We start from the raw sequence: 15,216 nt of genomic DNA, 5'->3' as shown, positions 1-15,216 counted from the left end.
GCTGCATTTCATTTGGGGGTGGTGTAGACCCTTTTGATCTGCCTGAGAGATTTTTCTCACCAGCGTTTTGCAGATTGGAGCCTGCAAATTGCCTCTCAAATCTTGATAATTAGTGATGGTGGGTGGTGAACATGAACTGCAAATGGTTTGAGGTTTTCTTCTTCTTTTTATTTTTGGCTTCTGAAAATCTGTGTGCCCCCAAAATGCTCTGGAAGACAAAAGGGAAGATTACATTTGTGCAGAAGTGGGGGAGGAGGAGGAGCGGATGTGTTGTTCTGGTGCCCTGTGAAGTGCTGTGTTTCACATCCCTAAAGCTTTGCCAGCCATCCCACTGAGTGAGGACCAGCACCTCACTTCTGAGTGATTCCCACACCTCATTCCTGAGGGCTCTGGTCCTCAGGCAGGGGAGGTTTCCCAAGGCTGGAGACCATCCTGCTGCCCTGTACTGTGGATTTCATCCCCTGTGAAATTAATGCTGCTTTCCTCCCACTCTGTTCTTGGTATTAAATCCTTTACTATCCCTGTGTTGTGTTAAGTTACCTGTGTCTCACAGCACTGTGTTAACAGCAGTCCAAGGAACATGCCTGGAAAGGGGTGTTAGACTCACCTTGGATGTCATTTTTCAGTAGCTTTCTCAGCCCAGTTTGTTGGCACCAGGAGAAGTTTGCCTCCATAACCCAACTATTAATTGAATGGCTTTTTCAGGTGCTGCTGTGATTGCTGTTCTTTCATGTAAAAGGTGAAACTTCCAGTTCTTGTATCCCCATCTGTTTCCTTTAATCACAGTATGCCTTCAAACATGACCATATTTTTAGAGGTTGATGTGTGCTACCAAAATGCTGCATGAGAGATTTGACAGTGGATATTTTTTCCTTTTCTCCCCCAAAGAGCTTTATCCTTCTGCATTCCTGTTCTGTATCCCCTTGCTCCTGATTGTTCATGAAGCTCAGTGGTCCTGGGACCATCACCATCCTGAGCACTAATCAATAATTAAGTATTTTGCAGTTTGTTGTGCTGCATGCTGGCTGTATAAAGCTTCACAAAAAAATCTCCTTCCTAAACCCAGCCCACTGCTCCTTTGTGAAATACATTTGGGTTTTATTACTAAGCAGCTGTTTTCCCTTTTGTAAACGGTCCCTGCTGAGAGGCAGAAAAGGAAACAGGAAAAATAATTGAATAAGGCAGGAGCATAATTCATTCAACAGGTACTTCTGTGCCTGCAGTTCTGCTGCTCAGAGAGGCTGAGCTGTGGTGGGCACACAGCCTCCTACCCAGGTCTCACCTCCACATCCTTTCCAGGGTTACATCAAGCCTTCCCTTGCTCCTTTTCCTATAGCTGGCCACACCCTTTTCCCTGGAATAATACTACTGATTGTATTTTAAACCAGAAGTCAGTTGGTCAGTCACACAGCCAGACTCTGTTGGTCATGTTTACCCCCTCATTTGTTCCAGCTGGTCCATTAAAAGCTCTTGCCTTTAACCCAGTTTATGTCCTCTGGGAAGATAAGTCCCCGTTTCATTTCCAGTCCAGGTAGCAGTTCCCTCTCCCAGTCTGCTGTTTCTCCTCCATCTCTGACACCCCTGTGTTTACCTATCTCCAAGCACAGCCTGGCTGATGCTTTAAATCCCTTTGGATCCCTGTTTCCCCCAGCAGTGAGATGAAGACCTTAGTGCAGGCTGCCACTTGGATACAGGAGAGGATGAACTGTCAGCTGTGACCCTCCGTGAACTGCAAAAACTGAGGGACTTCCCTGGCTTTATAGTGACTTTTCCTGTAAAATCTAGGTTTTCTGGGATGGGGGAAGTTATGTAACCATATAGGGTTTTAAAATAGCTGGAGAGGGGTGTGATCACTCCCTTCCACTAACAGCAGCAATGCTTGGTTTTAGTTGCCCAAAACATTGGCTGCCCCTGGATCCCTGGCAGTGTCCAAGGCCAGGTTGGATGGGGCCTGGAGCAGCCTGGGCTAGAGGATGGTGTCCCTGCCCATGGCAGAGGTTGCAATGAGATGAGTTTAAAGCCCCTCCCAAGGCAAGCTTTTCTGTGATCCTATAAAATCCCGTGTTTTGGGGTGAGTAATTAGCTTTGTCTAGGGGGAAGAGAAGGATGGGGCAATGAGAAATTCAGGTTCAACTGTGCCTGTGTAAGAGAAGGAAAAAAGGAACAGAGCATGTTGGGGGATGTACTGAAATAAAACTAGGGAAGGGTGGCTGCTGGGAGCAGGGGTTAGCAGATACTTGGAATGCCCTTGCCAAGTGGAGGAGAAGCACTGCTCTGTGCAGGCAAGGGGGAAGCTGCCTGTGAGTAGTAGTTAGAGGTGGTTCTGCATCCAGAGTCCTTCCCCTTGCTTGCTGAACGCCATGGTCTGATGAATGGAATCACTCTGAGCCTGGCTGCCCCATCCTCATGTCTGTGGCTTTGGGAATGGGCAGGAAAATCCCCGCAGAGGCAGGAGCAGAACCCTCCTAGACCATGTGCTGGTGTGTCACTGAGCTGCCCAGTGCTGAGTGCTCAGGGAAAGGAAAGTCACCTTTTCCTTTGGGATTATCCGTTTCTGCTGGAATGGATACTGCTGTGTCACAGAATGCTTTGAGTTGGAAGGGACCTTAAACATCATCTCACTCAGATCTCCCTAGGTAAGAGTACTAGTCTGATGTTACACATGATCTTGTGGTCAGCATGGAGCAAAATGAGCCAGAGCCTTGTAAAAGTACATGCTCAGAAGTAATGAATTAAGAAATGGTGTGTATGATCTTATGCTATAGCTGAGCTGATAAACTTGGCAAAAGGGAGAGTTTCTGACTTTTCTTTCTTTGGAAAAGTTTGGCAGGTGGAAAGGCAAACCAGGTCATCTCACCAAACTTTGAGGTAGCTTTTGTTCCGGTGCAGAACCATTTAGCAATAAACAGTTCATTAATTTGAATTTCTTTGTAACCTAAAGCATTACAGTTCTGGATTTGATTTTTCTTTTCCCTTTTGTTTTATGTGACATCTGGACTGTTCAGGGAGTGTTATTCCATCTTAAAATGGGGCTGGTTGTCTTTTTGAGCGATGGAGGTTTTATGGATTGAGTAGAATAATGAACACGTAGAGAAAAGATAATACAGCTGACTATCGCCTTTCACATTTGGGAACACAAGATCTTTAATTGATTTAGAGGGGTTATTTTGTCCCAACACTTGCAATTAGCAGCTCTTAATCAGTAAAATGCTTTTAAGAAATCTGGCTTGATGGGTAGATTGGTAAAAGGAGCAGGAGGAGCAGATATTGATGGTTTCTTATCTCCTCTCCCAAAACCCTCTGTGTTCTGTGAGAATAGCTGGCTGGGTGGGAAACAGAGCTGCGTGTTACTTTCTTCAAGCCATGGATTAAAGAATCAGGCTGGAGGAGGCTTTAAGTTCAACTGCTCTGTCCCAGGGCAGGCTGGAGGCACCTTTATCATGACCAACTGTTTTGGAATATGGTTTTGGCAGCCTGAAGCTGTGCTCTTGTGCTCCTCCTCACAAACTCCACGTTTTACCTCCTCGAAGCTCACCATGCGGAGGGTGCTGTGTGTGAACATTTTCCTCTCTCTCTGCCGTGTTTAGGTGGAAGGCACGCGGGAGCCACGCGGGGAGGTGGATTCCTCCTGCCAGGATGAGCGGGCGTCGCTAGAGATGATCTGTGGTTCGGTGCAGCTGGAGCTGTCTGAATGAAGCTATGGGCTGTGCCTCCGCCAAGCATGTGTCCACTGTTCAAAACGAAGAGGAAACTCAGAAGGGCAAGAACTACCAGAACGGAGATGTGTTTGGGGGTGAGTGTCGCGGGATTGTCTTTGTCCCTGCACCGTGAGTCCACCGAAACCATCCTGGAAGGTGTACGAGGGAGTCTTAACCTTTCACCAAACACAAAGCAAAATGCCTGTTCAAATATGCCACAATGGCAGAGCAGTTGGCCCATCCAGGGGAGGGTACCATGACACTTGAAACAGGTGAAATCCTTAGTGAAAAAATAACATTTTAAGTGATGTACGGTACTACACTGTCTTTACCTCCACAAGTCCTGGAATAGCTCAAAGACAACAAATTGCACCCCCTCATGTGTATATATATATATATGTATTTATATATATTTTTATATGTATTTATATATATATATATTAATATATATTTATATAAGTATATTTATATATGCATTTATATATGTATTTATAGATATTTATACATGTATTTATATATATTTATATATGTATTTATATATGTGTCTCTGTTATACGTTTATATGCCATTGGGTACCAACATAATTGGCTCATTTCCTAAAAACTGAAAATCCGTTTGGTAGGAAAAGTAATTCCTCACTTCTGCAAAGCAATAAAACATTAGTTCTGAAGTCCTGTAGCAAACAGGGTTTGAAGGTACAGTGATACTAGAAACTGAGGGATTTAGTGGTGCTGGGAAGCTGGGAATGTGGGAGGAAAACATCTGGTTCACTGTGAAGACTGATCTGTGATCCAGGTCTGTGCATCAGGAGAGGTAAAGTGATAGGAGATAAAATCATAGTCAGCTTCATGGTTTTTTTTTTTTTTTTGCCCCAGGTTCTGTCAGTAGACACAAAGGTTTTTTTAGATAAAGATGTAAATCTTTAAATACAGATTTTAAAATGTCAGGTATTATCTGAGAGACTGTTCAGAAATGAAATTTCTAGATCTGCCTGGATATCTGCCTGAAAGTTAAGCTGTGAATAAATTGCCTTAGTACTTTTATTCTTAAAACAAGTGCCTTGGTAATGAGTACACCAAACCTCCCTGTTTTTTCCAGCCTTTCTGAGGGCTGGCTTGGTCTCCCAGTGGATCCCAGAGTAAGAATTCCCAGAGGTGTTCCCTGAAGCAGTTGTTGAACAAACTTCAGGGCTGTTCAGTCCTCTTTCTCATCCCTGGGAGATGCTGGGTTTGGAATTGTCAGCTCAGTACATTGCTTTTGTTTAAAATAGGCTTTAAGTGCTGTCATAAACAGAAAATTCTATCAGTTGCTCAAAGGAATTTGAGTTTAGATTTTAGCTTATACTTAGTGAGGGAGCAATTTTTGGCCAAATGTGAGTCTCAGTCTTTTTCTGTTTTTTTTTGGTGGTGGTTTAACCACATGCTGTGGGCCAAAGATCATAACTTCAACGCAGGAAACTTAAAGTAGCTTCTGGAGTCAGAGGATCAAGAAGATTGAAGGGATTTTAAAAAGCTCCCATTTATAGAGCTGGACTGGTGTCAGCAGTATCATTTAGGTATTCTGGGATCCATTTGAGGGCTGTAAATCCTTCTGTATTTTACTGTCAGGAGTACTACCTGCTCTTAACCATTTCCTGGCCCATGCTTTAGTTTAGGTGTGGGATTTGTCATTCCTAAAGACCTGAGTCCATGACTGATTCCTTCTCAGCAGAGCTGGAGTCTGACTTAACTCACTGAATGGTAACCACAGAAGTCACATTTTCCCCTTGCTGTTGAAAGACAGCTTGTAGGTGAGGGGCTGGGTGCAGGAGGAGATTGAGCTGGACTTTTACAGATCATTCAGTGCCACCCCTGCCATGGGCAGGGACACCTCCCACTGCCCTAGGGTGCTCCAAGCCCTGTCCATCCTGGCCTTGGACACTGCCAGGGATCCAGGGGCATCCACAGCTGCTCTGGGCACCCTGTGCCAGGGCCTGCCCACCTTGATGCTTCCTTTCTTATTTCTGGGAAGGGACAGAAGTGTCTCACCCAGCCAGTGGCCACGAGCAGAGTATCTGTGCTGCCTGTAGGGATTGAAAATCCCCTGCAGTATGAATAGGCAGAGCTAAACCAAGGTGAGTGGTAGGAAAATGAGGAGCCAGGAGCTGATGGAGGGGGAATTAGAGGTTAGTTCTTGGCTAGGAGGCTGGAAAGTAAAGGAAGCAGAAGTCAGGTGGGGTTGGAAGGTGGCTGATATGTCAGTAGCACCCTGAAAACATCAGTGAGCATGAGCCATACTGTGCAGGGAGAGGGAGCACAGGCAGGGTTGGCACCTGGGGACCAAGGTGACATCAGGTGCCTGTGCAGAAGCAGCAGGGATGAGCCTCATGGCTGTGATGGCCACAGTGCCTCAGATGTTTCACTAGGGGAGGAAGTCCCGAGGGATTTGTACAGCACTGATAGGATTAAAGGGAAAGAGCAGGGTGCTGGTGCTGCCTTCCCTGGCAGGCAGTGGGCTCTGAGGGATGTGGCTGACAGGACATTGCCCCTCACTGTGTGACTGCACCCCCTGGGCACCTGCCCCAGACAAGCTGCAGGCAGGAGGAGTCAATAGTAAGGACTGCACTTTCCAGTTAAGCAGTGCTTGGATTTTCTTTCCCAATGAGTAGTTTTTACTTGACTGACATTGAATCCAGAGAGAATTTTCTGAGCTTCTCAGAGTGGTGCAGTTCTGCTTTGGCTCTTCCTCAGAACCTCTGGATCTTTCTCTTCTTTCATGGTGGGATTGGTTGCAGTCAAATCTATTGACTATTGGGAGATCGCGGCTTCTGAAACATTTCTTTCTTTTAACTTTTAAAAGTCACTGTAGGTTAAGATTGATCTCCAGTACCTTATTTCTTCCCCAGCTTTTAACCTTTTATTTTAGCTGAGCAGACACATTGAGCCAGGTGCTCACTTTGAATTTGAAATCCTGATGTTCAAAACCAAAAAACCCATCATAAAACCCATGAATTCTGTAAGGACAAATCCTGGTAAATGAAACCAAAACATAAAAATTTCCACCCTGTCCCAAGCTGTGGGAGTCATGCTGCATTTTGCTGTAATATATATTTAAATAATTGAGTTAGCAGTCCTATCAAAGGAGATGTTCTAGAGAAGATTGAATATAATATGATTATTATGTCTGTTGGTCTCTAATGACTTTAAAATCCCTCTAATAAGGATAGTAATAATAAATCTTCATTTATTCATCATTCCACTTCAAAGCTGATTTCCAGAGCAATACATAAGAACTGTAATATGTAAATACCAATGAAGAACAAAATGCCATGATAGAGCCTTGAGCATTGTTGATTTCAGCATATGTTTTAATAATATAACATCTCCTGTAGATTAATTTTATTTGTGCCTTTATAAAAAATTATGGGATGTTCCGTTGAGGAGGAGGTTATTGAAATAATTCTTTCTGTAAGAAAGTAAATGATAATGTGATTTGGGGAGAAAAAAATGTTCTAGAATGTGTTCATTAGTCTGAGAGGCTTAATCCAGATGTTTCCATGGAGCTCTTGGGTGATTTGCAAAAGGGGGAGTGAACATGTCAGGTCAGAATTTCCTGACAAAATGGGAATATCATGGTGGGATTTCTGTTATTAAGAGCAGCTCCAGTTGCTAAACCTGTCTAAATAAAGCTGAACCCAAAGCACAGTAGTTTATAAAGCAGTTTATCTCAGAACAGCTGAGAGGGCTAGGAAAGGAAATCTTCAGCAGTAAAGTATTGTAATGAGATTGAAAGATTGATTAATGCATAAGGGCAGGCTGGATGGTGCTTGGAGCAAGCTGGGCTAGTGGAAGGTGTCCCTGCCCATGGCAGGTGTAGGATAATCTTTAAGGTCCCTTCCAACCCAACCCATTCTGTGATTCTCTTTCCTTGCCTTGTTTAGCAATTTGCTGATAGCCTGCTTCTTATCTAAGTAAACAGGGGGCAGCTCTAAACAAGGGCTTCAGGAAGTGAGAGAAAGGAATAGGACCAAACCCTACCCACCCTGGTTGTATTCATGTGGGAAATGTAACAAAATTGCATGTGTTATCTAGGTTTATGATGTATTTATCATGTATTTGTGTAACTCTGAGAACACCCTTGGCAAGTCAATAATTTACTATTTTATTACCATGAGGAAGCAACAGAGTTTAAAGAAAATCAAAACAAAACCAAACCGCACCCTCAGGTTTTGTCTAGTTATGTTTTCATGATCAATGTGTGCAAAAAAAAGTGTTTTCCACATGAATTAAAACTATTTTCACATTTTATGTGCAGAAGTGGCTCATCTTTATAGCTCTTGGGAAAAGTGCTGCTTTTGCAGAAGAGGGAAGAGGCTGCTCTGGACTATGGGTTGCCTCTGAGTGGTAAAAAAACAAGCTCTTCCTCCCTCTCCAGCACAGAAATATAGATATATAAAAGTTACAAAAAGAGCAGTCCCAGGCATGGCAATGAACTAGATCCAGGGAATGCAGTGAGGAGCACCAGGAGATGAGGCTGAGACAGGGAGAGGAGAGATGGGAGAGAAGATACCTGCAGTGTGGGGCTGAGGTGCCTCCAGGAGATGGGACCAGAGGCCGGACCAGAGGCATGCAGAGCTGCTCTGGCAGGGACTGGAGGCCCAGGTCTCAGCAGAAGCAGAGCTCCTGGATCCATGGGCAGGAGATGTAGGTGGGCTCTCAAGGGGCTGGTTCTGGCCTTTTAGTGCACACAGGACTGACAGCAGATGTCCATTAATTGTGGTCTGTGTGTAATGATGGTGAATGAAATAGTTCTCCCTTCTCCTACTCTTTTCCCCATTTTTTCCCCTTTGGAAAAAATGGTGTTCTTTGGGATGACATCCAAGTCTGTAGAAAGGTTCCTGTGGGCTCCAAGAAGGTACCTTGCCTTTCTTGGCAACATTAGTTTTCAGTGTCTATTTTCACCAATCCAGCAGAGAAAAAAACCAGTTCAGAAGTGATGGGAGAGCAGCTTTTTAGATATCTGGATGCTGTAAAATTACTTAGTTGTAAATGGTCCAGGCAGTAGAGTAACAGTGTTTGAAGATATTTCTCGGTGCCTATTTGAAAAAAAATAATCAGAAAGACCCAAAAAGAGATGTCTTTCCTGAATGGATAGAAGATCTTTGCCATGGAAACATGCTGAGCTTTTCCTACCTGAAAGAGAGCTGGACTTAGAACAGGTATCCATAAATTAGTTAGACAGCCCTCACACTCTGTAGTGACCTTCTTCTGGTGGTTAATCTTCTTGGACTGTTTTTACAGCCCCTTGTCATGGTGTTAGATGAAGGAATTATTCTGCACAGCCATTCTCCTCAGTGGAAGGGAGCTGTTTTACCCAGATCTTTGCAGTGCTGGGTTTGGAGCAATGCACACACAGTTGGACTCGCCACTTCCAGGGGCGATTTACAGCACAGAGACAGAAGATGATCCAAGGTGGGCAAACAGTTGATATCCCTATTTTAGGAGCAGAAATTGATCACAGGCAGTCTCGGGATCTCTAGCTGGTCAGAGCCACGCCAAGATACATTAGAAAGTCTCTTTTCCCAGCCTGGCACTCGAAGGAGTCAGATCTCTTAACTTCTCGGTCTCAAGGTTGTTTATTGTATCTTATCTATAAAATCCTTTCTCCTGACCTGCCAAGGCCTGCTCAGCAGGACAGTCAGAGGCACTCTGCTTGCCCCTGGGGCAGTGTTATCTTTTTATATAAAAAACTACATATACAATATTTACAATAACTTTCCAATACCTGTCACCTATGTTAGACAGTGAGCTTCTACTCCAAACCAATCTCTAAGTGCCAACATCACACAGCAGAAGATGGAGGCCAAGTAGAAGAAGGAGAAAGGCTGGACATGTCCAGATCCCTCCATCTTGCCTCCTGAACTCCCATTCTGAAAACCCCAAAATCTGTTTTTCACCCCGTGATAAATTTCACTATTATTCTACTTAAACTGTTGTGGTTAGCAGATCTTCATAGAAGGTTGGTAACTTGCTTCATGGGTCATAATCAAAACCACAGGCGTGCTGGGCTCTGTGCCAGGGTTTCTGAGCCCCCTGGCAGTGATCTTGGCAGTCCAGGACAGCCAGAGGGATGTCCTGAATTCTGACAAGGCAGGTCATCACTTCCTTGCTGCTTATTTTCGTGTGAGCTTTCCCCTTTTGCAAGCTCTCCATCAGCATCAGAGCACCCTGAGGGCTCCCAGGGACCCCGAGTCTCTGCAGTCCCTGGAGGGTGGCCAGAGAGAATGGGGTGTTATTCTAGGCAGTGTGACCTTTCCTCCAAGCTGCTTAGCCCCATGGAGAGTGCAGTCCCAGTCCATAGAAATGGAGTGCAAGGGGTGTGCATTTCACAATTACATTAGTGGGCTGTAAATAGGGCCATACATCCGCCTCTGGAGCTGGCTAGGAAGGAGCCAGGATGTGTTTTCTGGCAGCCTTGGTGCTAAAGGAAATCCGTTTATTTTATGGTACAGACACACTTAGTTTTTCACTTAATCTTTTCAAGATGATCTCTGGCATTCATTGCCTACCTGGACATGCAAACAAGGAAAAATCCTGGTAAAAATGCCATTTACTTTCAGTTACTGCAGTGTTCCTTTAGCCATTTTCCATGTGTTTTATTACTGGGCCACAAATTTGGAGAACTAAAAAACCAAAGCCTGGAATTTGGGCAGAAAAGACTCACTCTGGGGAATAATTCCCAGTTCCCCAGGTAAACCTGGTGTAGCTGCATGGGTGTGTATTCATTTCAGCAACACAAAACTGAATTTTTTAAGGCTGTAATTTTATAGTAGGAGATATCTACTGGTAGAAATAGCTGTTAAATACAAAGAAAAGGTACCTAACCAATAAGTATTTGTGTATCGTTGGCATACACAGCCAGAGGTGCCTTTATAGGACAGAGGAACATAGAAGGCATTTTCTCAGTGGGTAATTCTCAAAAACACTGTGCCATCATGGGTATTTTAAATAAATATTACAACTAAGTGGTCTCATGTTCTCCTTGGTCAGAGGCCCAAGACTGACAGTGCTCTGCCTTGAGCTAGCACCGGAGAAAAATGGGAGCAAAATGGGAAATATTAAGACTTCTGCCTCATATGCTTGTGAGAAACAAAGCCTGCCTTCTGCTGAGGGGTGTCATTATGCCCTGCCAGGCACTTTTTCTTCTTACCTGTGTGAGTGGGGGCTCTGGCAGAAAGGATCAGGGTTAGGGTGCTTTTAAATTCTGTTTTTCCTTTCTGCTCTTGTCACAGGAGCTCTGCAGGGGCTGTTCAGGCAGCTCGGGTGCTGAGCACTTTGTGTTCTGTGGCGCTGGGAAGGAGCGTGCAGTCACCTTTGTTCCAGGAGTTATGGCTCTATGAATGATCTCCAGCTATTCAGAGGGAAAAAAGGGGGTGTAATGGGTTGGTTTTTTCCGCTGAAGTCTCCTGAATTGTGTAATGGTTGTAGTTGTTACATTTGCGTGCATGTTATCCCCTGTATTTTGTTAAGTGGTCACAGCCCCCAAGGCTGCCAGAGCTCCAGGAGGGTTTGGACAACACTCCCAGGGATGCACAGGGTGGAATTGGTTGGTTTTTTAGCCAGTACTAAACTCTTCTCTTTCAGACATCAGTATTTTGCTTTCTTTTAAAAAGGATTGCCCAAAGGGAAGGGTAGAAGGCATGTAAAATATTAATCTTTCCAATAGGTTACTTTTGGAGCTGCTAGATGGTCTGTAAGTAAAATAATGTAATTAACTTCTGTATCTTTTGCATCTGGAAATGTGTGCTGTATTTTGTAAATCAAGTTTTCATTAGATCTCCCCTCTTGGTTTAAAGAAATACTGACAGTGAGATGTTACTGGTTCTGAGTACTTACTCAGTCCCTTCCATGTTGGAATTAATAAAAATGAAATAGCTGCTGATTTACAAACACTCTTGGAGGCCCATGAGCATGGAAAATTTGATAGCCCAATATTAATAGACAAAAGTTACTATCCCAGGAAGGGTATGAAAATCCATTTCAAGTCGTTTGTTGCGGGGCAACAATCTCATTTAATAGCTGACTGATTGAGAATGGCATTGCTTGTTAAGGAAAGAGGAATTGGCTTTTTTATTGACAAGGAAACTGAAGGCACCTCATCCTGTGTTTGCAATAATAGGAGATGTGTAATTTCGAGGGTGTGGAGTGGTAATGACTTATTTTCCAGGGAATGCTTGGGGCAGCTCTGCTCAGGAGTGGTTTGGGGTGGGTGGATAGCTTAGAGAGGCTGTGAAAGGCACAGCCTGCAGTGCTGCACGAGGGATGCTCACAGAAATGGTCAGTTAGGTGTTTTTCCTGGAACTGAATAGTCCCTGACAGGTTCTGTGCCAAAGTGAGGAATGTTCCGTGGAGTACATAGACTGATGGGGGTGAAGGGAGGGTCAGCAGGGACTGGGAGTTTCATTAATGACATTGAAAAACCTGAAAAGAATTAAGTGTTTTGTGCTTGGTGTTTTTTTTTTTTTAAACTTACTGAGGGAGAATTTCAAACCAGAGCAGTGAAATGGAGTTGAAGGAGCCTTTCCAAGCTGGCTGTGCTGTGTTCAAGGCAGCCTGGATCCAAACACCCACCTGGGGACTTCATATGAACAGTCATGTTTTCAAGGCACAGACTCTTTGTTTTCCCCCTGACCATTCCTTTAATTAATCTCTCTGCTGCTTGTTCCCTCTGCTGCTTTCATTTCTCAATTTCATCTTTTTAGTGGGCTAGATAATTGCATTTACAGGGTATTCTTCCTGCCAAGCACTGTGGCTGTAATCTCCTCTACCTGAGAAATGGTTTCCTTTAAAAAACCTGGTGTCTGCCTCAAAGTTGTGTTACTTAAATGAAAACAAAAGGTAAAAAAAAAAAGTGTCTGTGTGTGTATATATATATACATATATTTATATATGCGTTATGTAGTTTCAGCAAGCAGAAGTCTGGGTAGCTGAAAGAGAGTTATGAGTGCACACCACCAGCACTCTTCTTTGGCTTTGTAATTACAGAGGAGTGCACAAAAGTCTTTAATTATATGATCACATGGCAGGTTTTTTCAATACCATCTCACATATGGTGTTTCCTCAGATCCTGAACACAAAGACAGTGGGAGCAAGGCAGAGATTGTGTGTTTAGCATTAACTGGATTTGGGGATGTTGAGGTTGTATTTAAAATCTTCCCTGAGATAATGAAATGGCCTCTGAGGCTGTGGTTCCTCTGACCCACCTCCAGCTAAGGTGGAGCTGGCAGATACAGAGCAGTGGGCCTGTGCCCCTGGTGTGAGGTTAGTTAAAACAATCCTTAACTCATAATGTGATGGAAAATTGTATGTACAACTCCAAGTTTCACAGGGCTTGCACTAGATGACAGCTCAAAACATAGAGTAGCCTTGGAGACTTTTTGACCAAGAAGAAACCAAGTGATGAAAGGAACCAAGAAGGAAAAACAAGTAGAGGGAGCTAAGAAGGAAGCAAGTGAAGGTGGGAGGCAAGTAACCCCCTCCTTGATTCGGCTGCACATCTCCTGCTGTGACAGCTGATGTACAGTGGTTTGTTTCTGTGAGTCACGTGCCAAATCTGAGAATTAAACCTATAGATTTAAATAAGGGAGCTGAATTATGGCTTCATCATCAGCTGCCACCTTTAAACTGGGGGGAAAGTAATCAGAAAATGCAGGATACACAAACTGAGGCACCCGAGGAGCAGCAGCAGTGCAGGGGCTGGTACAGCACCTTCTGCCACAGGCAGACATCAGGCTGGGAGAGGACAGAGTTGCCAAGGGATGGAGAGCTGTGAGCAGCTCTGGGAACTGCTGACAGCACTGGGGAGGGGTGGGCTCATACAGAAACATGAGGGGTTGTGCTTCTCCAGCAGCAAGGACCAAGATCATGTCCAGGACAGTTAATGGAGCTGTGTTTTGTCAGAGCTGTTGGCCTTAAAGAATAAGGCAGACAGGTCTCATCCCTTTGCTGCTGAAAGATGTCATGGCTTGGGCCTGCAGAGGGAGGTTTGGTAAAATAGAAGGGAAGTTGCTAAATTTCTTCAGGTGGGCATCACCCTTGAGGGAGTTAATGTTTCATGAAGCACTGGATATGCCATAGGGCTGTGGGATAGCTTAGGAAAGAGCTGCCCCTGTCTCACTGAATGTCCTTCCAGTTTTGCAGGAATCCTCCTCTTAGGGACTGGCTTTTGTTACACTGACTTTCTCAATCCCTTTTTTCCCTCCAAAAACCCAGCCCTATTGGTCACATCTGCCATCTGCAGAAGCAGTTGTTGGCATTCCTTGGGTACGTGTCAGGGTTGTGTAGGAGGAAGGAAAAGTGCTTGAGTGTGGTCTTTGCAGATGTGCTGCAGTCTGTGTGGTGTGTTGATTTTTAAAGAGCTGTTCTGTCAGAGGATTTGGATTTTGTTGGCAGAATTGGTGTGTTGCTCATGCACCTGTTCTCTGTTTAGTATCTTCTGGTGTCCACTGCCTCGACTCCCAGCAGTGACTGTATTTTTAGATTGGATTAGGGTAAGGTAAATTAATTTGGGAAATTTGAATGAGCATTTTCAGATAATCCTTTGAGAAAAATGGGTTGGCTTATTTCCTAAGCTATTTTTATTATTCTATTCATGTTAGTAAAACCATGATCACTTGGATCAGGAATTGCCTGTGAATTGATAGCTTTGAGGGTTGGTGATGAGGAAAACAACAGGCTGCTCACCCAATACTGGTTGATCTCCAATGAAATTTCACTCCCAGCCCACATCCAAGTGGATCAGAAACCCACCCCCACAGCTGATCAAATGCTTTAACCCTTTAGACTCAAATGAACCATAGAGCTGCTGCTTTCTGCGAGTGCTTGAAGCAGTACCTAAGAAGATAACTTAGATATTCTCCATTTCTTAATAATTAGTCCCAGAAATATTAATTTGCAGGATTTTTTCAACTACTTTCTCTGACTGTTGACTTTTTTGGGGATTTTTGGGATCCAGGCAGTTGATACCCAGATACATAACAGGGTTGGAATAACCTGAGTAACTCCTCTCACCCTTCCAGTCCTCCAGACCAGATGCACATGAGCCTATGGCACTCAAGGCTGATGACTCAGGTGCTGGAAGCTGCAGCCACCCAGGCCATCTCATTCTGCTCCTTGACTGTCCTGGTGCTCTGTGATTTTGTTTTTTCCCCTGATGTGTAGCCTGGCTCTCTCTAGAGCTGGGCCCACCACTGCTGGTGTCCTCCCAGTGCAGCTGTGGATCTCGGAGTGTTCCTCCTTCCAGTGGCACTGGGATGGGCTCCAGGAGAGCTCATCCAGCTCCAGCATCCCAGCACAGGGAGCTCTTGGAGCCAGTCCAGGGGAGGCCATCAGTATGATCAGAGGGATGGAGCAGCTTTGCTGTGAGGGAGGGCTGGGAGAATTGGATTGTTCAGCCTGGAGAAGAGAAGCTTCAGGCCTTCCAGTGGCCTTGCAGTGCCTGTAGGGAGATGACAAAAAAGATGGAGTGACTGTTTACAAAG

The 15,216-nt window shown here is 44.5% G+C and overlaps 1 protein-coding gene across 1 annotated transcript in view; it reads left to right on the top strand.

Moving 5' to 3' along the window:
• C9H1orf21 (chromosome 9 C1orf21 homolog) overlaps positions 1–15,216 on the top strand; it is a 101,888-nt gene that overhangs the window by 39,940 nt on the left and 46,732 nt on the right. Inside the window, exon 2 of the mRNA XM_059478730.1 lies at positions 3,588–3,793. Within this exon, the coding sequence (XP_059334713.1) occupies positions 3,700–3,793 (94 nt within the window). The 5' untranslated portion in view covers positions 3,588–3,699. The remainder of the gene's footprint in view (positions 1–3,587; positions 3,794–15,216) is intronic.

The sequence above is a fragment of the Ammospiza nelsoni genome, chromosome 9, assembly GCF_027579445.1.
Source record: "Ammospiza nelsoni isolate bAmmNel1 chromosome 9, bAmmNel1.pri, whole genome shotgun sequence".
Classification (NCBI taxonomy): domain Eukaryota; kingdom Metazoa; phylum Chordata; class Aves; order Passeriformes; family Passerellidae; genus Ammospiza; species Ammospiza nelsoni.
The sequence above is the reverse complement of the archived record's forward strand: the minus strand, read 5'-3'. Positions and strand labels throughout refer to the sequence as shown.